The sequence below is a fragment of the Pelodiscus sinensis genome, chromosome 9, assembly GCF_052426305.1.
Source record: "Pelodiscus sinensis isolate ZL-2025 chromosome 9, ASM5242630v1, whole genome shotgun sequence".
Taxonomy (NCBI): domain Eukaryota; kingdom Metazoa; phylum Chordata; order Testudines; family Trionychidae; genus Pelodiscus; species Pelodiscus sinensis.
In genome coordinates, this window is record NC_143060.1 from 12,467,305 (window position 1) to 12,493,633 (window position 26,329).

At 41.4% G+C, this 26,329-nt stretch overlaps 1 protein-coding gene across 2 annotated transcripts in view; it reads right to left on the reverse strand.

The window, feature by feature from the left end:
• Nucleotides 1–26,329, reverse strand: part of LRP8 (LDL receptor related protein 8) — a 300,238-nt gene that overhangs the window by 135,708 nt on the left and 138,201 nt on the right. For both annotated transcript variants that reach the window (XM_089780427.1, XM_075936002.2), the window contains exon 3: nucleotides 85–207. In XM_089780427.1, the coding sequence (XP_089636553.1) occupies nucleotides 85–207 (123 nt within the window). The remainder of the gene's footprint in view (nucleotides 1–84; nucleotides 208–26,329) is intronic.

Consider the following 26,329-nt stretch of genomic DNA (forward strand, 5'->3'; position numbering starts at 1 on the left):
CTGCAATTTCAGGAGGACAGGCTTCCTTGCCATTCCACACTATTTCTGCCTTTGCAGAACACATTACTCCTCTACAGTACTCACTGCATGTCACTTCTGATTCATCAGACCCATCAGGGCATTCCTCTTCACCATCACACTTCCACCTGGCTGGGATGCAGTGGCCATTGTTGCAGGTGAAGTCTGACTCTGCACAGATTTTCTTCGCTGCCAGGAGGAAACAAAAACAACATAATTCAGATCAGCAGCACGCACTGAAGGGAGCACCATACTTGTCATCCACACAAGGAAAAGTAATTTCACATTCTACACTGGCATTTCACATTCTCAAAGACAAAGAAACAAGCTGGTATCAAAGGATGCTTTGGACTCTGAAAATCCTATGCTCCCAGTTGTAACTGTGTTTAAAAGAGACTCACCCATTTCTATCTTCATTTAGTTCTAGCTAAAATGAGTCAAAGTGGGGATACCTCACTGATGCCAGCATAGCTAGCTAGCTTTTATTATAATCACTTGATGATATACTGCTTTTAAGTGTATTACAGTGTAAGTAAAAACAACAAGGAGTCCTGTGGTACCTTAAAAACTAACAGATTTATTTGGGCATAAGCTTTCGTGGGTGAAATCACTTCATCAGAGGCATATAGTGGAAATCGAAGTAATCTAAGTCAGGGGTCTCCAACCTCTTGAACCACAAGATCACTTTTTCAATTTAAGTGCAATGGAAGAACTGCCTCAAACGCAAATACCGTTTTCCTGCTTCCTTACCCCCCCCTTCTCCGAGGCCTCACCCTGCTCACTCTATCCCCCTTTTCCCATCCTCACTCACTTTCACCAGGCTGAGGTAGGGGGTTGGGGTACAGGCTCTGGTCTTGAGCCAAGGGGTTTGGAGTGTTGGAGGGGCTCTGGGCTTAGCTCAGAGTGGCAGATTGGGGTCCAGGAGGGGTTTCCGGGTGCAAGCTCTGGGAAGGAGTTTGGGTACAGGGGGACTCAAATCTGGGGCAGGAGGTTGGGTGTAGGAGGAGGTTCAGGGCTGGGACAGGGGTTCAGGATGAAGGTTCTGGCTGGGCACCATTGACTGAGACAGCTTCCGGGTGCAGGAGCAGTGAGGTTAAGGCAGGTTTACTCTTGCCCTGGCTCTGCACCACTCTGGAAAGCAGCTGGCATGAATAGCCATGGCTCCATGGCACCATGTGCTGTCCCTCTTCTACAGGCACTGAGCCCACAGCTCCTACTGGCCACAGTTCCCCATTACTGATCAATGGGCACTGAAGGAGTGGTGCCTGCAGGCAAGGACAGCCTATTGAGATGCCCTGCTCTGCCTTTCTTAGGGCTGCAGAGACATGCCAGCCACTTCTAGGAGCAGCAGTTACCACAGGGATCATTACTCCAGCCATAACAGGTTAGGCAGTTTAGAATTCACTCTTCAAAGAGTTAAATTTAACCATAAGGGAGAAATGAAAATGATGAAATGCGCAGACCAGTCAAAATCCCAAAGTAACGCACTTTGCAAACAGTAAAAGAAGTAACACCACCCCCCAGCAAGGATGCCAGTTAATGACATTGGTGAGGGAGGCTTTTGAGGCAGCTCTCCTGGGAACTGGACTGAAAAATTCTTTAACCATGACTTCTGGCTGCTTTCAGTCACTACTGCAACAACGTTTTAGAACAGGGGACTGAGAGGTGAAAAACTCCATGACTAATCCCACACACACCAAAATGGGGGCACAACACTGCGAGGTATTGGCGAGGTTTGTGAGGCTTAGATCTAGTAAGCTATTTTGTGTTTCATAAAACAGACCACACTTATCGTGAAGATCATCAAACATACGTGTAATCTATCCAGACGTGCTCTCTATATGGCAGGGGTCTGCAACCAGTATAGAACTAAATATGGCTCTTTTGTCATTCCCAAAATACATGCAACTTTTTAAATTAAAATGAAAAAAAAATCAAAATTTAAAAAAAGCATAATTACTCATGTAGCTTGAATGTGTGTATGAACTTGAATTTGACCAGTCATGATGTAAACGTCAAAGAAATGTGCAAAAAGATGCAGCAGCAGAAGTCCCACTAAATGAAGTCTGTGAGTACAATGTTTCATTTATGCTATTATTATTCATCATGTCAATGATCAATAATATTAAGTTGTATATTTTCAGTCATGCAAATGAGAGTGTTCATACAGCTCTTTGTTGACCACTTGTTCTGAGTAGAATTTTAATGTAGTTTGGCTCTTTGGTTTGAAAAGGCCCTTGGTACAAATAAACTAGATATGGATCAGATGTATGATATGCATTTCCTGTCATCTCATGAAATCACAGATAGTGGATATTAATGTAAAACAACATATAGGTCAAGATTTAAAAAACAAAACAAAACTAGCAATTTTGGGAACCAAACCTAAGACACCTGAAAGGAGTCTGATTTTCAAAAGGTTCTCTGGAAAGGACTCAGATTAGGTAATAAAAACCTTTACCACCCAAACCACAAGTCCTGTTACACAATGTAGGCCACTACATATACCATATAGTCATCAGTACTGGATACGTTAAAACTGAGGGACAGAGCATGACCCACAAGTCCAATGCAGCCTGTAAAGTTCTGCAAGGTGGTCTTTCACTCCTCTCAGTACATGTGTACTGTGCCAGCACCCTAGAGAAAAGATTCTCAGATCAAGCTGAAGCACTGCATGCTGGGATTTTGCTCAGTCTGCAGGCTCCATCTCCATGTCAAAGAAAGGACAGATTTAACCTGCTTTTGACTAGGTTCCCAAGTGGCACGCACTTGAGCAAAGTTTAGGCATTTCTCAGCTTTCCATGGAAAACTCTAGGTGGAGTTTGTAGTATTTCTTATTAGATAAAAGTCAGACACACTGTAAAGAAAACTATCACGCTTTCACTCGGAATACAAATATCAGATTTTACTTTTATACAACACTGAACACACAAGGTATTTTATATTTTTGTTTAGTTTCTTTTCAAAATGTTGTGTTGACTTTCTAAGAAAGAACAGAGGTGCATCTCCCTCTGTCCTATTCCACAGTGGTATAGACAGTGACACAATTATCTATCCAGCTTGCAATGTAACACCAATTCCCCCACTGAAAACAAAATGCTGATCAGCTATCTGTATCTCTGAGACATGAGATAAAGTTTAACAGTTTATCAATAGAGATGGCAAAGGGATATGCATTCCCTTCAACAACACAAACCTGCTCACATCAGATAGTGCCAATGATTCTTTGTTCCCTTGACACCGTTCTTAAGCAGTACAGTTAATATATTATTAGGATTCATAAAACGGAGAAGAAATACATTATTGACAATCACAGGCTGGTATCTGGAAGGTATTAACATGTTCCTTGTGTGTAAATTTCCTTTCCGCAAAAAAAAAAAAGTTGCATGCAACAGCCCTCTGGCACATCCAAACAAAAAGGCATTCAGTATAGCTAGTACTAGATAAATCAGTAGGAAAAGGGCAATTTTTGGATTTAGTTGGTATTGGCCCTGCTTTTAGCAGGGGACTGGACTCGATGACCACCCTTGATAACGAGCATCTCCCCCGTAACTTTCAGTAAATGAGTTTCTGAGGAGATATGTGGGAGACTCCTGAACCAAAACAGAAGAGACTGACTGGAAGTCTCCTGCACCCTTCTCCATTTTATCTAATAGAGGAACACTCACAGAAAGCAATAAAGAGTTCTGCAAACTGGACAACATGTCTAGAATTTAGGGTGTAAGTTCTGAGAGACACACTCCCTACCTGTGAGGAGTGAGGCCTTCAGTTCATCAATTACTGAGGGCTCCTTAGTATAACTGAACTACTGTGGTACTGAAAAGGGGATCAGTACTGACGTGGTAGCTGAGGCTATGGTCACCAGAGCCAACGGTACTTCCAAAAATGGGGGTACTGAAGTAGATACTGCTGGCATCTGGCACTTTTCTTTGCTCCGTGACAAGACTACCACATGTATGGGTACTGATGGCTGAGCTGAACTTGACGGAGCTGGTCCCAAGTGTTTATGCTTGCCCTTCTTGCTTGTATGGTATTGAGGCCCTATCAGAGACATCTCTCCCCTCTGCGCTCTTCATTACACTTTTGAGAGAGATGGGATTTCCATAAAATTAGAATGGTCATCTCCACATCCTTGGCAGGAGACGCCACATTTGAAACCTGACAAGCCAGACATGATCTGTCCGGGGCGGGGAGGGGAGAAGTCTCCCCAAAGAGAAAAAGGGGAATAAAACAACCCTTTCGCTACTTATCTAAATATATAAACAATCTTAATTACTAGAGGAATATTGGAAAAGCCAAGGCACACTCAAGGCAGGCACTCTAGGGCACCATCTCAGGCAAAGGCTGTTGAGAAAGAACTCTGTAGGGCATCCGCACACCCTACAGAGCTATGGTATAAGGCCCGAGGGGGGCACAGGATGAATGCACAGGTCATACAGACACTCCTGACAATTTCCAATCAAGGATTCAAGAGGGGAATTTGTACGTGAAGTGAAGCACCCACAGAGATGCTACTCGATGAAGCAGCAGTAGCTGAAAACCTACGTCACAATTTCCCTCCTCCTCTTCCATTCTGCATGATGTAATTTTACAGATAGAACCAGAAATGAGAAAGCTACTGAATCCAACTCTTATGACTTAGGCTCTCTCCCCTAGAGATATACAGTAAATGATACAAGAGAGAGACTACAGTTCTTTTAACTTCTGCTTGATTTGCCTTTAGTACATGCTTTACCTTTCTTTGCTTCTAGGTTTATAGAGATGGCATATATACTACAGTGTAGAAAATAATACAAGTGAAGCTGTCACAGTGACTCAGCACTCAAGAGGGATAATCACAAGTTCAGACACCTTTCCCCTGTGAGAGTCAATTTAAAGGAGCAGTTTTTATTTCTCTTTTCCCCTGAAGAATGTCTGATGGAGAACAGTATCAGAGGGGTAGCCGTGTTAGTCTGAATCTGCAAAAGCGACGAGGAGTCCTGTGGCACCTTATAGACTAACTGAAGTGTAGGAGCATAAGCTTTTGTGGGCAAAGACCCACTTCGTCAGATGCATGTGATGGAGAACAAAGTTTTAACCTTAAAGCAAGAAATTACAGCAGAAAAAAATCAAAGTAAAATGGATTTTTATCTAATTTGTCTCATCCTAGCACTGCCCCTTATTTGGCTGAACTGTTTTTTTTTTTCTTCTCTCTCTGTAATTTATGTCCCTTATCCTAGATTGTAAAAAAATATAGCATTTGTCCCAGATAATGCTGCAGAACTGCAGGGTCCCCATTCTGAAATAACTCTGTATGTTGGCAATAATGCATATCACTGATTCGGAGAACCGAGTGCCTTGTTATTACTTTCCAACGTACCCCCACATGCCCTTTTATTAACCCCGTTTTTAGTAGTGCTCCTACTCTGCCTGGATGAGATTAAGAAACAATTAATATACTGTATATAACCTGGATAAGCAAAAGCTATAAGGAGACTTAACAGTTTAGAAATATTTAACGGCTGCAAACTTCAAGGACAGAGAGGAATTCTACAGAGTGGAATTAGGGAATATGATTAGAAGTCACGAGCTGAAATTATAACAGAAAGTTTAGTCTGATTATCAGGAAAATCTTGCTGACAACATGCTAGGCGGTGAATAGTCTTTTCTGGGAACAAATGGCAAGGCCAACACTTGGTATATCTAGAATTAGACTGGAGAAAATAATAAAATATAAATTCTAAGGAACAACCTTGCATTGGAGCAGGGAGATGGACTATGATCTAATCTGTGATGTCTATATAGTAAACTCACAAAAAGATGATGGGGGTCAAATCTTCTCCAATTGAAGTCAATGGGAGAACTAGAAAGGGTGAAATCCTGGCCCAAATCTTCCTATTTCTGAGGGACAGAAACATCCTCGAGCAACAACTTTGCAGCACAACCATGCCCTTATTTGCAGGCTACAAAACTAAGGGTACGTCTAGACTACATGCCTCTGTCGCAAGAGGCATGTAGATTAGGCTACCAGACATAGGAAAATGAAGCGGCGATTTAAATAATCGCCGCTTCATTTAAATTTACATGGCTGCCGCGCTGAGCCGACAAACAGCTGATCAGCTGTTTCTCGGCTCAGCGCGATAGTCTGGACGCTTGGGTGTCGACATCAAAGGTATTTGTCGACCACCCAGGTATGCCTCCTGGGATGAGGTTTACCTGGGTGGTCGACAAATACCTTTGATGTCGACACCCCGCGGCAGCCATGTAAATTTAAATGAAGCAGCGATTATTTAAATTGCCGCTTCATTTTCCTATGTCTGGTAGCCTAATCTACATGCCTCTGGCGACAGAGGCATGTAGTCTAGACGTACCCTTAAGTGCTACACTACTATACAATATTTTCATTGTGTGTTACTGCTAACAGTACTGCACCAATCCAACCAAAGGATAACAACAGCTGGTTCCTTTTCTTTCATAATCATCATTTACTGGCACAATATTGTCAGTAAAGTTTCAGGTCAAGAATGTTTATTACTGGTGAAGAAGCACAAAAGGTAGAAAGAGCATGAGTTAATTTCAAATCCCAAGTCGTCTTAGCAGGGGCAATAGTTAGAAAAGTAATTTCTGGGACTTCTGAAGCGAATACAATTTGATGTGACAATAACAATAAACATATAACCCTTGAATTAAATTATTTTGTCTAGACTCCCAGATTTGTATGTTTCAGATGTATTACGATTCATGAATATTCTTGTTTTTTTCCTTATAATGTGTCAGATACTGCTCTCGGGCAGACTCTGCTCCTACTCTCACTGAACTGAACAGCAAAACTTCACTGATTTCAATGGTACAGTGTCAATTAGGGATGTAAGTGTTTCACTGGTTCAGTTGCTGTTAACAGTTAAACTCTGCAACTCTGTTAGGGAGTGCCGGGCTGGGAGCCAGCAGCCAGGAGCCAGCAGAGCCCGCAGCCTTGTGGGGCCAGGGGCTGGGACCCAGCAGTTCCAGGTGACAGAAAGCTAGCAGCCCTGCAGTGCAGGAGTGGGCAGCTGGGAATCTATGGGGCCAGGAACCAGCAGCTTGCACGGCTGCGAGCCCAGGAGGAACAACAAGGCAGGTAACTGGGAACCCAGGGAATCCTCTGGCATCCTTCCCTCCCTATCTCCAGGTAACACATTTAACTGTGTAACCAATAGAAATGTGATTACACCACAGTTACTATTTTTTACATCCCTAATTTCAATGGTACAATTTCAATGGTACAGAATCAAGTCCTCAAAGCAGTGCAATCTCATTTCATTGTAAAGGTGTAACACACTGTAATTAAAAACAGAATTTCACTCTTAGTGGGTATTGATTTTAGTGGCGCTAAAATAAAATAAAATAAAATAAAATAAAATAAAATAAAATAAAATAAAATAAAGATGCTCTGAAACATTTTGATCTGATCTTTCTACAGCAGTAAAAGGATATAACCCAGCATGATCTGGTATGGAAAGAAATTCCCCCTTCTCCTCTTCCCCAAAATAAAAGTAATAAAACAAGGTTTCACTTTGTGCTGGAAAACTCAACGAAAACCTGGATCACTGGTTTACCAGAAAAAAAGTGACAAGACTAGAGGCACCACGTAAGAGCTCAATAGTTTAATTGATAAAATAATTGTATTTCACCTTTGAGGAGACGACTAGATGGATGGACACGTTAACTTCAAAACAGACCAGTGGCTTGTCATCCATACTACCAGACTACAACATTTCATGCCAATTTACTTTGCAACCCTTAAACAACCCAAGTGAGCCAGTATCCACAATGAGCTAAATATCCCTGATGAATAAGTGTTTGGATCCTCATACAACTTTTGGGAGACATTTTATCATCTGTGCTTGAGAGCTAACAGATGGTTTGAGTTTATAACAGTACCTGGCTCCTGATTCCACATGTCACAGAAAGCCTCCTAACTACCCCTCCAAATTAAATTTTAAAAAATGCTTGAATACTATTGACATTCAAAAGGTGTCTAACTTCCTTAAAGTCCTTTGAAAATCGTATCCGATGTTTTACTGTTACAGGACTATTTTGAAGTTCTGTTGTATAATACAGTGGTACTACTTTTGTAAAGAGAAACCACAATATGGACTATATAGCAGTGAACCTCACCTTTATTAGAGACTTGTGGCAGATAAATACAAGTTCCAACACACAGGCTATGTCTACACTGGAGGGTTCTTGCGCCAGAAATATGCAAATGAGGCTAAGCGTGGAATATCGCTGAGCCTCATTTGCATATCTAATGAGCCGCCATTTTGCGGAAGAGGCTCTTGCACCAGAAGGATCTGTCTACACTGTCCCTTCTTGCACAAGAAAAACTCTCTTGTGCAATGCCGTTATTCCTCAAAATAATCAGCATAGCGGCATTGCACAAGAGGGTTTTTCTTGCGCAAGAAGGGGCAGCATAGACGCTTTTTGTGGTGCAAGAGCCTCTTCCGCAAAAATGGCGGCTCATTAGATATGCAAATGAGGGTCAGCGATATTCCCCCCGTAGCCTCATTTGCATATTTCCAGCGCAAGAACCCGACAGTGTAGACATAGCCACAGTGTTCCATCTTGATCCAAGCATGACTGCCACTGGTTTCACACAAACATCCTGCATGCTGGGAATTCTACTCTTTGCAGAATAGGGATGTTAAAGTTTAACCAATGAACAGTTTAACCGATAAGTTGATGTTTATCAGTTAATGGTATCGGTTAAACCCAGCCAGCTCCCGAGGAGCGGCTTCACTATGGCAGAGCAGCGAAGACTCCTCCTTCCCTGGGAGCCTGGCAGACAAGAGCTGGCAGCCCTGCTCCCAGGAAGGCTTCACTGCAGTATAAAACCCACTGCACATATAACCATGTAATTGCTAAAATTTTAGCAGCTACATGGTTACCATATTAAATGATTTTTAACATCCCTACTACAGGCCACTCTTACTGGGAAAATCCTTTCCACAGGAAATCTCACGGACAGATTCATTGTTGTGTTAGCTACATAATGGCACCAGATAAAAGCAGAACAGTTGAAATGTCAGGAAATCCCAGTGGACATCTACTGTCAAGCTCTTCCAATTTTCAGACAGCCAAAGACACCTTGAAGTAATGAAAGGGAATATTTAACCAGTGCTCTAAATTTGGCAGAGTTTTACCACCAAGGTCTCAGCAGGCAGGTGCACTTATAAAGGTGAGATTAGTCAGATAATCTCACGTAGCTGGAAATCCAACAGAGATCATATGTCCTTTGGTACCTCACGTGACAGGCATTTTAAAAGCAACTTCTCCCATGGACTCACTGAGCTAGGCACGTAAAACAATGAATGCCAGATTAGCAGGAGTATGCCTGAAGGTTGCAGGACTGCTTGAAGTGCTTATTGTATCAAATCAGACATAAAAATGTAGCTACTGATTCTAAATTAGCCTTCCTGGTCAAATAAAATGTATAGGAGAAAAGAGATGTCACAGGAGATGTATCCCAGTATTAAAGATATTAAATTCTGTACATTTTAAATTAAAATGCATTTAAATACTTTATTTAAAATTCTTTTATAGTCATAGATTCTAAGGCCAGAAGGGAACACACTGATCTCAGTCTAACCTCCTGTATAACAAAGGATACAGAATTTCCTCTAAATTATTTGTAGAGCAGATCTTTTAGACAAACATCCCATCCTCGTTTAAAAATTGTCAGTGATGGAGAACCCACCATGACCCTCTGTAAATTGTTTCAGTGGTTAACTGCCCTCACCATTAAAAATGTATGCCTTATTTCCAGTCTGAATTTGTCTCACTTCAGTTTCCAGCTGTTGGATCATGTGATAGCTTGCTCTGCCAGACTGAAGAGCCTATTATTCAATATTTGTTCCCCACGTAGGTTTTATAGACTAATCAAGTCGTCCCTTAATCTCCTCTGTGTTATGCTAAAGAGATTGAGCTCCTTGAGTCTATCATTATAAGTGAGGCTGTGAGAGTCTCTCTTAGAAGTCACGGAAGTCATGGAGTCTGTGACTTTCTGGGACCTTGGTGACTTTTGCAGCAGCCAGTGTGGCTGACCTTAGGGACACCCAAGCAGCCAATATCTGGAGGGGAGGGAGGGGGTGCAGGGAGGACCTCCTAGAGCAGGGCTACTTCAACTTTGGAAGCCCTGGGGGCCACAATGATACTCACAGCACATGCTGAGGGCCACAACCTAAGTGTGGTTGCATATACATGCAAATATATATGCAAATATATGCAAATAGCTTCTTTCACACAATGCCCCAGCGCTCCCAGCACTTCCTCCCTGGGAGCTAGAAACGCCGACACCTTGTACCTGTCTGTTCCAGCCAGCCCATCCACTTGCATCTTTCAGTGTTCACCCCGCCTGGGAGACACCTCCTCGTTGTGGAGTGTGTTCCCAGTGGAGGCCATGTTCAAAGAATCCCACCCGTGGGCCATGTGTTGAGCCCCGTGTAAACCCAAACTGCACCAGGGGCCGCAAACAAACGGGCTGCAGGCCACGTGTAGAGGAACAGGGAGAGGGCATAAGGACAGGATTCCATTTAGCAATTAAGTTTTGGGCAGGATACAGGGGGGCAGAACACCCCGAGTGCAACCGCAAATCACCTAAGCTAGGATCAATTGCATCAGCTGCTGTTCAAGCAACTCCAGACAACTGACCCTGGGCGCTGTCCCAGAGCAGAGATCCTGGAGCGGCAGCACACCCTGAACTACCCTCTCCCCCAAACCACAGCAGGGATGAGCTGCCTCCCCAGAGCAGCAGCGGTGGTGCACCAGAGCCCACTGAAAAGCAGTGTCTGCCAGAGAGCACCCTGCATTCACTCATACCCAGAGCAGGTTTAATCAGGGGTATTTATACAGTATAAGCCATGGAAAGGTCATGGGGCCATGACTTTTTGTTTATTGCCCATGACCTATCCATGACTTTTACTAAAATTACCCATGAATTGTGACCTTAATTATAATGTATGTTTTCTACCCTTCTTCTCTGAACCCTCTCCAATGTATCAACGTCCTTCTTAAATTGCAAGCGCCAGACCAAGACACAGAATTCCTTCAGGGGTCACATCAGCGACAAATACAGAGGTAAAACAACTTCTCTGCTCCTAGTTGAAAGTCCCCTGTTTATGCATTCCAGGGTCATATTAGCTCTTTTGGCCACAGCATCATATTGGGGCGCTCAGGTTCATCTGATTATCCACCACGATGAGCCCCAAATCTTTTTGCAGTCACTGCTTGCCTGCATAGAGTCCCCTCATCTTGTAAGCATGGCCTACATATTTTTGTTCCCAGACGTATATGTTTATGATTAGCCATTTATCTGGAAGAGAGACAGGGGCACCTTATTTAAAGACATTAAGGGCAGATTGTTTTGTGGTAATGTGCAAAACGAGTTCATGATTTCAATCTTAATGGATAGGTGTCTGCATCACCATCTGCACTGGCAATATTTGTCTTTTGTTGGAAGTCTCAGCAGAGAGGTCAAAGACTGAATGTACCATAGACTGAAGTATACTCTAGAAGAGGTCCCTCTGAAAGAAGGCATGCAGCATAATCACATGAAATTATCTTATATGGCAGACACGGTCTCAGCTGTGGTGCTACCAAGATGCTAGGCTATTTTGCCACAACCAGAAGTCCAGACTGTCTTGCCTCTACTCTCTCCAGCAGAACAAGTGGATTCTTTCATATCTAAGGAATTCTACAGATGTAAACAGTGCCTGTCCTGCTACCCTCTATGCTCCGTAAGAGGCTTTGCCCTAGAAAGGTACTACCAGGCCAGAATTATCCCAAAAAGCCTTCCCCTGCTGTTTTTTCTTGGGGCTTCACGGATACTCTCAGACACCCCTCCCCCCCCCAACCAGCTCCCCACTCATCATTTAAGGCCCATTAAAAAGGGATTCTGTGACAGTTTTCCAAGGGAGGTAATTTATGTCACTCTTTATGGGGGTACATAAATTTACATAGCACAAAGTATCAGTGGTGTGAATTTTTTGTTTTATACTCTCTTCTAAAAACAATAGCCTGAAAACATTCTCACTTTGGATGGGAAGGGACTGAACGCTATTGATCATACTCATTTTGTTGTGATGAGCTGGTAAGTGGGAAAGTGACTGTCGCTCATCTTTCTGGCTATCGTAGTTGACTATCACTTTGAAAGGTGCAGATTCTCCAATCTAGATTACTGGGAGAGAAGGCTAGCAGCTGACAAATACATTGATGGGCTCTCAGAGTTAGTAAAACTTGTTATTACAAGAGCACCTAGATGCTCCATCTGAGATTTTGGTCCATTGTGCTAGCTAGGCAATGTACAAAACACTCTGTGAAAGACTGTTGCAGCCACAAACGGCCTACAGTCCAAAGAGCCAAGCCAGACAACAGACAGGAGAAAGGAAACATTATTTGCCCCATTTTACAGACAGGGATTTCTACACAGAGACAGTAAGGGTACATCTACACTGCTCCATAGGTTGAAAAAAGATACACAATTTAAGCTACGCAAATTGTGAATCTTGTTTTGAAATAGCTTATTTTGTAATTTGGCACTGTCTACACAATGCCAAATTTCAAAATAACCCGGTTTTCCAAATGTATCTTACTCCTCATGAAATGAGGATTGCAGGGAGGTCTGAATAGCGAGCCCGAAATAACAGGCTTGCTGTTAAGACACAGGATAGCTATTTCAGGATACTGCAATATCCCAAAATAGTACTGCAGTGTAGACGCAGCCTAAGTTACTCACATAAAAACTTCGGAAATCTGTGACGCATCCCAGTATTGTGCCTCACGAGTCCCATCCCAGCTTGACGGGCCCACAAAATCAAATGTCCTCAACAGAAAAAATTGCTATCAGTTCTTGCCATCAAAAGTGAAAAAAATGTTTCTGTAAATTCCTGCTGTTGCAGTGTGTCACCTCCCTGAATTACCTGATTCATTCTCCCTAATCATTTTATTCACAGATAATTTGTTTCACTAAAGTCACCACTGCAAATCCTCTCACACTATCCTGACCTTTGCTGATACAACTGCAGCTTTGTTTCTCTGGTTGTTTTTTAACATGGTAAAATGCGGTTATATGAGCCACATGATCTTTGTTGACAAAAATACTGAAATTATTTCACAATCCCGGTAAAAAGTTTTTGAAAATGCCCTTGAATCCTTGACATCTTCCATTCCGCTATTTCTGAAGACTGTATAGCAGAGACCACATTTACCCTTAGTAAATGCCACTCAAGCCAAAGCAAAATGTTGGCTCTAGTGATCTGTTTGTCAAATTGGATGTGGATGTCTTTATGCTAGGTTTTATTTACGTAAGTTTCAGTCAGTTTAAAGTCAGAGTTACATAGCTCAAGGAAGCATTGAGCGCTCCCACTTGACAGTATGGTCACAGCACTGTAATGCTCCCTGACAGAAACAAGAACATAACATGAGAAAACTTAAAAGCTTCAAAGAATCCTCTAATTTGGAACAATCACAATCATCACACACTCTCTAGTTGCAGCTGATGCTGCTCTAAATCCCTTTTGGCGAAACTTCTAACAACCTAGTGGTTCTTAAAGGGCAGCTAGCATACTGTAAACATAGGGAAAACAATTAACCCTATGAGGCAGGAAGTCAGGCTTCCCCAGAACAAATATACCGTAGGGTACTTGCTTTAGGAAATTACAGAGTTCAATTAAGTCCACTGAACAGTTTCAGCTTCCACCTTCTCAAAGCAGTATCAATAAAATCTGTGGGGTTGCACAGCAGCACCTGAAGACAAAATTTGTCTTATTGTTCTCGGAGCTTGAACTGAAACGGGACTAGAGAAAGGATTTATGGAAATGCAGTTTCTTTTGTTATGCATACAGAGAGAAAGAAAGGAAGAAATCTAAAAATCTAAAAAAAAAAAATCACTTTTTAGGGGTCCCACCTGTTATGATTACTATGAGAGCATTCTTATTTCAGCAGGATGGTGCCAAGTCCTGTAACTCTAGCTGGCGGGACAGTCCCAAAATAGCTAAGTGTCCGAGTAGCTTAATCGGCTCATGTGATTGCATCACTATGTTACAGCACTGATCCAATGTGGTGATGCTGTGTCAGAGTAGCATACTGGTGTTGCATTGATTCAATATTAGAACAACTTTTCAGTGCATGAGTTTAATCATGTGACACAAAATTAAAGGCAGCAACTCTAACCAAGTACATCCTTCTTATCCTGCTATATCTGAACTTCTATGCCATCAAACTCATTTTAATAACAAGTAGTCATCTAGTAGTGAAACCTTTTAACCTCTAGTAAAGTCCCTAGGATCACCCTGCTGACATGTTCTGAACTGGCTTTTAACCTTCTTAAGATTTTCAAACCATCTTGAGCTTATGGGCTCATTGTAACCTTCTATTCCCCAGTCCTATTCAAGGAGTTTTTCTAAAAGCACTGCATTAATCTTTAGATTATCAACTTCTGCCTAACCAGCTACCTGTAACTTGAACTGTGCGAACATTTCCATAAAAGACTCCAAAGACACATCAGTGTTACGCCATTTTAGGTTTTATTACAACCCCTGAACTTGGCCCTCATTGGGCAATGATTCATACATAATTCAAACGAACCAGGGAAGAGCTTCAGTCAAATTTAAGACAGTTCCCCAGCTTCCTTACTAGTTATAGGGAAGGATTTTTTCAAACCAAAGCAAAATGTGGCAATTTCAGCTGAGTTTCATTTCACGTTTTCTCAAATTGAAGCCTGAGTAGGAGGCAGTAAATCCAGGAGCACTAAAGCAACTCCCCACCGAAAAATAATAATTCAAATCACTGGAAATGAAAACCAATATACTTCTCATAGTGCAGGTCAGCTCCTACAACAGACGCACACACACACACACACATCAATAGAGTTATGCCAATTTACAAGAGACGAGGATCTGGACTAGTACATTTATCCTAGTGTGTTCAGTTTGCATGCCTGGGCAAATGGTAACTTTAACATGGAACTTGAATTTGTATGTGTAAATTTAGCATGCAAAAAATTGGGTAAAGAAAAAAATTAGACGACAAATTGCTTGGGATAATTTAAAAAAGACCATAATATAAAAATTGCAAATTAAATATGAAATTTGAAAACCAAGCAGGAAATGAATATAAATCTCATTATTCACAACAATAACATGATGAGATAAGGAAAATTTTCTGACTGAGATCCATGATTTACAATCTACACAGACAGACTGGATTCTTTCAGTGGGAAATGATCTTTGCTGTCTTTAAGCCCTGAGCAGATTGGACAGTAGAAGAGCTTGCAGTCTGAAATAATTGAAAAAATATTATTGGCTTTTTGTTACCAAATTCCCTGTGGGTAATCATTTGGGATATGTGACACTAGTCTAGGTTCTCAAGTACCATAGTAATATACTTTCATAACCCTGCTTTGCAGCTGAGCAGCATGGGAAATAACAAAACACGACTACTGAGTTGTCCTGTATGTTTTTTCTTTATTGCAATTTTGACTGCAATGTACGAAACTTTAAAAATATGACCCAGTTGATTAAAACTGAACATGTTGTTTGCACTTTCCTTCCCTTCCAATGAACACAGTATAAATTTTTAAAAACATATTAAAGAAGAACAAGAATTAACAACTGAGATTCAGCTGCCTTATTTGGGGAAGGGGAGGAGAACAGGACTCAAAACTCACTACTAGGGATGTGAATGACTAGTCGACTCTCCGATAAGCAAATGCTTATTGGACAGTTGATACACTAGTCGATTAGTTGCTTCACCCCCTTGCTGACTCTATCAGAAAGAGACAGCAAAGGTGGGGGAAGTGGAGGGTGTGCTTCAAAGCGCCAACATCACATGGACCCTGGGGGAAATTGCATCAACTATTCGATTAGCCAATTAATCTAAATTTAACATCTCTGTTCACAACATCTGTTAGCATCTCAGAAGCATTACAAGGAGTTTCTAACTATGGAAGAAATGGGGGAATCATTTAGGATTTTCCAAAAAGGTTTAATTAGCATTTCCAGCTTCTCTAGTTTGGTTTTAGCTAGGGATGTAAAGTTAAATGGTTACCCACAGTTAATTGGTTACCCAGTAAGCATCATTTTTACCAGATGATGTTTACCGGGTAAGTGGTTAACTGGAGGTCTAGCTGCTCTCTGTCTATCATATATATAAACAGGATTACGTGGATGCAGAATTCTACTGTCAGATAAATGTTGCTCATTTTACTCACCTGATTAGTACTACTGATTTCAATAAGGCTATTTGTCTGAGTATGGTGAGAAGACTTAGCCCTATTATTGACACAATTAGGGTAAAGAAGCAACAAACAGTTAATCAAACCATATGTAAGTGCCAATTATGAAAGTTGCGGAGATTTGTAGTACCTGACCCAGTCTGATTTTCATTACAGCTCCCAGCAACCCATTAATTAAAATACATTATTTACAGCTTCTACAGGGCTGAAACCATGGGGATGCAGTTTATGGAATTTATGTAAATTACATAAAAGTTGATTCTAGCTACAATCCACATTCTTGCACTTCCACCCAGTCCTGGAAATTCTATACTTTCCTTCCCCCCCACACAGTCGTTCCCACAATACAATATATAACTAACCTGTGCATATAACGATATAATCTGCTGGAAGAATGACAGGAAGAATGGAAATGAGAAGGAAGAATAAAGGAATGGTGTTTCTGCTGCAGGAGTTGGAGGAATAGAGGGGGGTAAAACCCCAAGACAAAGAAAAATTTGCAGGTGCCTTGCAATACAAATAGCCCTCCTCTTTTATTTAGGTAGATGCTGCTGAATACACTTTCCTTACACTCTGGCTTAGATAGATCAACCCATCTTTGGGGCCAAGAATTACAGAACAACATGTCTCGACCATTCATGCCAACAGCTCATCCAACCATGAGATGTTAACAAGCCAAAAGAAAAATCAAAGGGGGGAATTCTTATTCAGTATATTGAACAAATAATTGCCCCCACCTCACAACATCAATTGCAAAAAGATCTTTCTCCCATGGGATGAGGGAGGGGGAATCTTTACTTCATTATTAAGCACTTCAACTCATCAGCAATTCCCCTGACATTGCAGAAAGTGTTTTAAAACATGGCTGAGACGATATGACTGACAAGCCTAACGAAGTCTGCTGCATCTTTGAACTTATTTCCAAAGGTATCTAGGATGTACATGGTTTCTCTTATGGGATTTATGGGGAGGGGAAGGAAACATGGGAGAGAAGACAAGGAGGATGAAATTATTAAGAACCTTGCACTTCTTAACATGCCCCTCATCAAAATGTACAGAAGATAAAGTATAATACACCCAACACCAATACATACAAACTTCCCAATGGCTATAATTGGGGGGGGTTGTATTTTTTCTTGCATTCCTTGCCAAAGGCTCGCTGACCATCCTTGTCTAAAATCTTTACCTCATCACTAAATGCAATGTCCGTACAAGAGAGTCTCCTCCAGCTGTGGAACCCTTGTAATTTTGAGCCACTTCCAAAGCCTAAGACGAGTTTTCCTTTTTTGGGGAACACATTGTCATTGCCATAGGATGTGGCGATGGCCAAAAGTGTAGTTGAATTTAAAAATGAACCTGATAACTTCAATCTACATCAGTTGATGATCAGACCCCATCCAGTCTCTCATTCAAATGCCGCCACAATGTGAGTACCATGATCAATTATAAGAACAAGCTAGTGCACTACCACTAATTACCATGCAGTAACAGGTATCCTCACCATAAGATCAGCTGCACAGTGACCTGTAATAAAAGACTGCAGTTCTCCACATGAAATCTATTGCCACAAATGTTTTAAGAGGACTGTTGATGTCAGTGTCCATGAAAATTGCTCTGGGATGACTTATTAGCAATGTCCTCTTCCCTGGGTTGGTCATTTGGTGCTGGTCCTCCTTGGTGATGCTATACCAGCACTTGCTCTGTTGAAGAACTAAAATGACACAGCAGTGATTTTTAAAATTTCTAAGCTGATATTAAAGATGGGCCCACAAAATTCAAAACTGAATTTGGAAACATTTTGCACCCTCAGAAGTTTCGGAGTATTCATATATGGGCACTTATATCCAATCAAAAAACTCTGGTTAAAAACTTTACTCCAAAGCTCTCTTTGAAATGCTCATTAGATAAATGTAGACAATTTGGTTTTCTTCATGACCAAAGCTGACAAAGAGGAGTTATTAAAACTTCAGGGAGTAGCCGAGTTAGTCTGTAACAGGACTAGTAGACTAATAGCACCTTCAAGACTAACAAAACATGTAGATGATATGATGAGCTTTCGTGGGCGCAAACTACTTCTCCAGTTATATTTGTGATAACTTCTATAAGTTCACTCTTGCAAAGATGAAAGTCATCCTGTTCAGTCCAAGCCAAAAACAGAGCAATTCACTCAAAACTTAGGTCAGAATCTCTCAGAAGAACACATGGCACTAACTGCATATTAAGATTTTAACTAGCTTGTTAAGATATTCCTAAGTCATCATGTACAGAAGCATTTGGACTGTGTAACTGGCTCTTACCATAACCTACAGAGGAAACAGAAGGGTAAAAATGTATTATACTTCCCTTACCACTGCCACAGAAGATTATCATAGCAACTTCATTAAGCACAAGCTCATGGAGGCAAATGAAACATGTATTTTGCTCCTACAGCAATTCACCAGATTTGTTGGATCTATGCTGAACTCAAAATCAGCTAGCTCCTTCTTTAGCTTAAAAGGTCCTAGTCAGACCTGACGTAAGGAATGATTTTATGAACAAGTGTTAGAGGAAACAAGCTAAAAGTCACTGATGTGTCACTCCCATCTCTGTATCCCTTTGTCCCTCCCTTCCACATCTGAGGAAGTGAGTTGTCACTCATCAAAGCTTAATACCCTAATAAATTTGTTAGTCTTTAAATTGCCACCGGATTCCTTGTTTTTGCTGAAACAGACTAACACAGCTACCTCTCTGAAACAAAAAAATAGGATTTCTGCAGTTAGGCAGACAATACCAATATTCTTTACAAAGATCCATTTTCTTTTAGATATAAAAAATGGACCTCAGTTCCAGTGACTGGGATGCAAGTGCTGATCCTGTATAAAACACATAACAGCCATACTGGGTCAGGCCAAAGGTCCATCTAGCCCAGTATCCTGTCTGCCGACAGTGGCCAATACCAGATGCCCCAGAGGGAGGGAACACAAAAGGTAATCCTCACATGAGCCTTACCATGTCACCTACCTCCAGAGAAACAGAGGCTAGGGACACCATTGACAAAACCCTGGCTGGGTTGATTTAGTTGGGATTGGTCCTGCCTTGGTCAGGGGGCTGGACTGGATGACCTCCTGAGGTCTCTTCCAGCTCTATGATTCTATGATTCATTTGGTGACCCTTTTATTGTGGGAATAAGTAAATACATTTCCTATATTCACTTTTTCCATATTAGTCATGGTTTTATAGACCTCTATCATATGCCCACTTAGTCTCCTCTTTTCTAAGCGTAAAAGTCCAAGTCTTTTTAGTCTCTCTTCATATGGGATCCATTCCAAACCCCTAATTATTTTTGTTGCCCTTTTCTGAACCTTTTCCAATGGCAATATATCTTTTTTGACATGAGGTGACCACATCTGTATGCAATATTCAAGATGTGGCCATACCATGGTTTTATATAGAGGCAATAAGATATTTTCTGTCTTATTTTCTATCCCTTTTTTAATGACTCCTAACATTCTATTTGCTTTTTTGACTGCCGCTGCACATTGAGTGGATGTTTTCAGAGAACTATCCACAATCACTCCAAGATCTTTCTCTTGAGTAATTGTACCCAAATTAGTCCCCATCATATTGTATATATAGTTGGGATTATTTTTTCCAAAACCAACCCTCTTTAAAATCTATGCCAGAACCAGAAGCTACACTCTGGAAGTAATGAAGTCAATAAGGGCAAAAATAAACACTTTAAAAAGTGCACAAAAAGATAAATATGCAATCTAAAAACGAACAAAACACACATATAATATTGGGAAATTACTTAACCACATGCTTAACAATTTTCCTTTGAAACCCTCCCATTTTTCAGGCTATATTTCAATTTTCCAAAGGATGAAAAATAGCAGTTATCATTTGAGTCTGCTACTTTATGAACCGACAATAATGAGTTGCAAATATTGTAATTCAATGACCGCTCGTCCCATGTATATTAATAATCTGTAGGATTCAAAAGTAGTATAAGCAAAGCAAAATCAATTTCAGAAGAAAACCAGCATCTTCAAGACCTCCCCAAGTACCCATTTGTGTTCGGAAAAGGCTCATATTGCTGCACCTGTTGTCAAAGCTTAAGGAACAGATGGACAGACATGCTTATGCATTCCTACAAGCTTTTCCTAACAGGATGAGTTAACTAGGGCATAAGTGGGCTGAAGGTTGAAGGATCTTGTCTGTGGTGCTGGAGATGCACCACCTCTTAGTGGTTATTAAGAGGACAGAAGAAAGTAAACTTTATTTTTGGGGTGGCAGAATTTCTTATGGACGTTAACCAAATGAAAAAAAAAGTTGCATGTATTTTAGAAATTACTGAGTGAACAGTGCCTAGAGTTCTGGATACTGAAATGAACAGAACATGACAGGAATTCATGGATCCTATTTGTACTTGTAGGTAATGGAATTAGCAGAAAAGCCGTATTCTCCACCAGTAAATGTGGGAATTAACTATGACAGCATGATGAAAGTAACGTTTAAAACCTCCAAAATCCTTTTTATTCACATTGGGAAAAAAGTTAAGTATCTGGGGTCTGACTTCTGTCTTAACTCAATCTATTAGGTAACAGTAGTACTGGATTTTAACAACACCTAAACCCTCTAAAATATCTTGGATTAGTTGTAAAGACAGTAAAGCTGAATGAGCAAGACCACACTAAGAGTAGAGGCTTCCAGGTCAAGTTGAAAAGGTCCGTAGTTACCAAACCTTGTATGGCCTGTTACAATGAGCATGAGGATTAGCAAGCCTACTAGAACAAAATTTCCCCTCCACAAATGATTTCCAGTCACCTAAGTGTTACCAAGACAACTCCAGCCATTAGAATACAAATTACCTTTGGGGTGCCACAGTAAGCTCCTAAGCTTACTACCTCTGCATGCAAATTTAAATGACAACAATTTAAATGACAACTGAGTTAACAGCAGCAACTATTAAACTATCACAGGAGTCAATGGTACCATAGTCAGGAAAAATGTTACTGGCAATGGCAACAAAACAGAGCAAGAAGAGGAGGAGACACATACACATACATACACACACACAAAAAGAACTTTGTAATTCATGACTGCCAAGTCTGGAGTTCTCACTCCCTAGGAAACATCACTTTTTCTTCTTCTTCTCCTTGTTCTGGATATAAACAGCAAACAAATCCTGATGCTGGGGCAAAAACTCTGCACACAAGAAAGCCAGACAACCCTGTATGTTGCGGGATATTTGGAAATAAAAAGGAACACAGCTACATTTTTTAATTATTTTATTTCTGCCTCCTGCCAAAAAGGGAGAAAGAACACATTTTCCTTTGCCTTTGGTGTCTCTGTGAGCAAAGCAATTTTAAAGCTCCGGCTTAGGTAGTCATCTAGGGTATTAAATAAATGCCCTGGATTCATGGAATATCCTGCAAAAGGATTCAAGAATAGCGGCAGTTATGTTACTGGATTGAAAAAATAAGGCAACTCAGCAAATAGCTTCAGCAAATATAACCCCAGGAATCTAGGCAACAGTACTAGGAATCTGAAGAGATATTAGGGCTTAGAGATGAAAATCAGAATTTGAGAGTGGAAAAACGATTGTGCTTTGTATTCAATTCCAATAATAGTAATACTTTACCCTGGCAAAGTACCTTTCATTTGAGCATCTCAATGTTTTACCCAGAATACTCTCTTTTGAAACAATGGGAAAACGGACTTCATAGAAGTTTCAGAGCGGTAGCAGTATTCATCTGTAACTGAAAAAACTTAAAGAACAACAAAGAGTCCCGCAGCATCTGAGAAACTCACAAAAAATGTAGATGGTATCATAAGCTTTTGTGGGCACAACCCTCTTCTTCAGATGAATGGAGTTAAGAGGTCCAGGGTACAAATAAATAGCAGAGAAAGAGAGGGGATGGGAAGGGGACCTCATAGAAATTAAGTCAAATTTTCAGGGAAGGCTTCTAATGTTAGGTACCTTCAATTCTGACCTCTAATCTGAGACAATTTGGGCTTCACCTGCAGCTCCTACAGGCTTCAGAGAGAGCTATAGCTGCACAGCATATTTTACTATCAAGCCCTTTTGATTTGCCCAAGTTCACACAGCAGGAAAGTGGCAGCGCCAGTAACAGAAATCAAGAATCCTAATTCCCCATCATCTGTTCAAGTCACTGTAACCAGCTGAGAATAGCAGGAAAACTTGGGAAAGGTGATCAAACTAGGAAAGATAATGTGAGGCGATTGTAAAGGAGCAGAAAAGCATACAGGAGTAATGAAAATGCTCCATTTATTTCTTATTTTCATTAATAAATATTAAGACAGAACATTTGATATTTTTTCTTGAGGCATGAGAACAAATTTTTTATCCTGTTTTAAGTATTTAAAGAACTGGAAGCATAATAAACCTTCAACTGCATCATCTCATGTTTGGTTTCAAAAGGCCCTATGGATTAAAAGAGCATCAAGCACAAACAGCTAAATTTTTGTAAGGAGCCAACAGCAGAGCCTTCCCTTTTGATAAGGTTTGCCAGACTAACGTAGCACTGCATCAAAGCATCTATTAATACGTCAGCCAGGTGAAGTGGCCATCTGACAACCTGAATTCAACCACACATAGCCTCAGAGAAGATATCACGATATGTACTCGGCTCAAATATGCATTTACAGTAGTCAGATGTTGACCATTCCATGCAAGACAAGGGGATATCTGCTCATGGTGTTTGGCTTTTCCTCTCCTCACTGGGAATGGTAGGTTAAAACTCAGAGGGGTTTATTTCATATTCAGTAAAACTAGTCATTGTCTTTGTATATGTGGGTGTAAACAACCACAGTGCATTCATAAATCAATTTGCAAACATCTAGAAGATAAGGTAATAAGTAATAGCATGGATTTGTCAAGAAAAAATTGCATCAAATCAACCTGATAGCTTTCTTTGACAGGGTAACTGGCCTTGTAGATGGAGGGAAACAGTAGGGGTACGTCTAGACTACAGGCTTTTGTCGACAGATACTGTTGACAAAGCTTCTGTTGACAAAGAGCGTCTAGACTACATCCAATTCTGTCAACAAAGCAAGGCGCTTTGTCGGCATGACAGTGTAGACTCAAAGGCCAGTGTAGATACAATAGTGCCTTCTGTCGACAGAACTCTGTTGACAAAAGGCGTTATTCTTCACAGAATGAGGTTTACCGCCATCAACAAAACTGCTGAGTTCTGTCAACGTTATGTCGACAGAACTCAGTGGCAGTGTAGACGCAGGTATAGTTCTGTCAACAAAAGTCCACTTTTGTCGACAAAACCCTGTAGTCTAGACACACCCTAGATGTGGTATGTTAGTAAGGCTTCTGATATAGTCCCACATGATCTTCTGCTTAACATGCCAGGGCAACACAACTTAGATGGAGCTACTATAAGATAGGGATGTTAAGAAGAGCTTAATTCGTTAATCGTGTAGTTGACAAAAATTACACATATATAATATGGGAAATGACTGCCTTGAAAGGAGTACTGTGGAAAGGAATCTAGGGGTCATAATGGACCACAAGCTAAATGAGTCAACAGTGTAACACTGTTGCAGAAAACACTCCCCACATCATCCTGGGATGTATTAGCAGGACTTTTGTACACAAGTCACTAGAAGTAATTCTTCCCCTTTACTCTGTGGTGATTAGGCCTTACCTGGAGTATTGTGTCTAGTTTTGGGTGCTAAATTTCAGGAAATCTGTGGCTCAATAGGGAAAAAAATCCAGAGAAGAACAACAAAAATGGTTAAAGGGACTGAGAAACACGACCTATGAGGAAGATGGAAAGAATTGGGTTTCTTTAGTCTGGAAAAGGAAGACTGACAGGGGGACATGATAACAGCTTTCAAGTAACTAAAATGTTGTTACAGGGTGGTTGTGGAATCTCCATCACTGGACATTTTTAAGAGCATGTGTAGGGAATAATTCTGGACACTCTGGATGCAGGTGAAAACAAAGCTGAGGATTTATTACATACTCAGCGCTGGTAGAGTGACAACCAGGGGTTAACCTGGTGAACACTGGTTAATCAAAACATTGCAATAGATTATGTAGGCGGCAGATGAACGGAGGAGAAGCAATTTGATAGGTTCTAGCAGCAAGACGAAATGAGCACATAAGCCAATAACCTAGGAAAGATTATATAGCATCTCCGCCCATCGCCAATTAAACACCTTATCTCTAATACACGTAATTATTCCTACCAAGCTAAATAAGCCAACATAAACAAGACAGACATTTTAATGGCAAGTTTTTCTATTGAAATTATGATGCGTCTACTGCGGGATGATACCGCCTCGTGTTGGCATAGTCCTTGGGTCCCAGGCCCATTATTTAGGATTAAAGGAAGAATGTGAGCACAAATCACACTTGTTAACCTTAACAAAGTTTGTTTTGGTACCAGCCGGTGTCTTATCTAAGTGAGGCCCTCTTGGAATGTGGTTGCCAAGGTGACCAGGGTCACATTAACGGCCTGTGCTGTATTGTTCACACCCCTGCCTCAAAATTTAGGGTTGAGTAGGGGTTCTTAGCAAAATACCATGGGCTGCCTCAGTTTACCCTACAGTATATTAGACAAACACCTGTCAGGGATGATCTAGATGGTGCTTGGTCCTGCCATGAGAGCAGGAGCCTTCACTTGATGACCTTTCGAGGTTCCTTCCTGTTCTATTGTTCTATGATTCTATAAGAAGGAGGGAGGAAAATATTCTCCTTGTGTTATAAGCATAGGAAAAGACACAATAGGCTTTAATTGTAGCAAGGGTGGTTCCAGTGGGACATTAGGAAGAACTTACTAACTATAAGGGTGATTAAGCACTAGAATAAATTTCCCAGGGAGGTTGTGGAATTTTCATCGTTGGAGACTTTTAAGAGCAGATTAGACAAACACACATCAGGGTTGGTTAAATGGTGCTTAGTCCTGCCATGGGTCCATGGGACTGGACTTGATAACCTCTCAAGGTTCCTCCCAGTTCTATGATAAAAACACACCTTGTTCAGCATGTAACACACATGATCAGGTTTCTGAGGTATGTAAATTAAACAAATGAGACTGCAAAGATCTGATACATTTAGCCAATAGAAAACCTTTGATGCTATATATCAATATTCGTTCCAGAAGCTCCCAACTTCAGAGAGACTCAAAATCAGTTTTTAATGGATTTTAAAGCAGTACCACAGGCGGTCAGCTGATTGGGAACATTATGTGCTCCTTTAGCCACTGTCACGCTTGCTATGAATCAGGAAGAGCTGGCCAGCTAGAACAGCAGCAGTAACACATCTCTGAGTGCTACCTTGGGAGTGCCCCTGTCAAACAGGTCAGTGGAAATATAGTCTGTCATAGAGAGGACAATCTCTGAATCCTACCTAAGGGTGAAAGTGGATGTCAGGACTTACTGGAGCACCCTGCAGAGGGCCTGGCATCCTTCGTGGGGAGTAAGGGCAAGGTGGCTCTGGGTCCTCAGGAGGGGCTGGCCCTTTAAATTGCTGCTGGAGCCCCACAAGGCATGGTCCAGGCAGCTCTGAGGGAGGAATTGTGCATTCCAGACACTGCTGAGGGCTGGCTGCCTCTAGCCCTGTTCTTTCTGCCTTAGGCCCTGCCCCTTCTGGGGAACCCAAAGCTAAACTGTCTCTCTCACACACACTCACACCCCAAGGCCTGGCGACCAGGGCAGCTGCCCCTTTTGCTCCCCTGTTGACAGCCCTGCCAGTAAGGTCCAGCAACACTTCCATGGCAGCACTTTAACGTCACTGTCCCTTTTGCCCTGGGCAAAGGGGGCAGTGAATACTGGCAGGGCTACCAACTGGGGGAGGGAAGTGGAGCAGAAAGTCAGCCATGTGCAGGATGGTACCAGTAGCCAGTTATTTCCAGTGTGCAGCATTGGCCAACACTGGCCCACTTTCCCCTCTGTTCTTACCTCCTCAAAAGGTAGCAATTCACTCCTATTCAGAAGAAATGGGGCTGAGAAAAGACCATTAAATGGGGCAGGAGGAAGAAGCCCAAAATATCAAGAGGCAGGAGAGGATGCAATAACGTCACCATTCAAGAGGTAGGGACG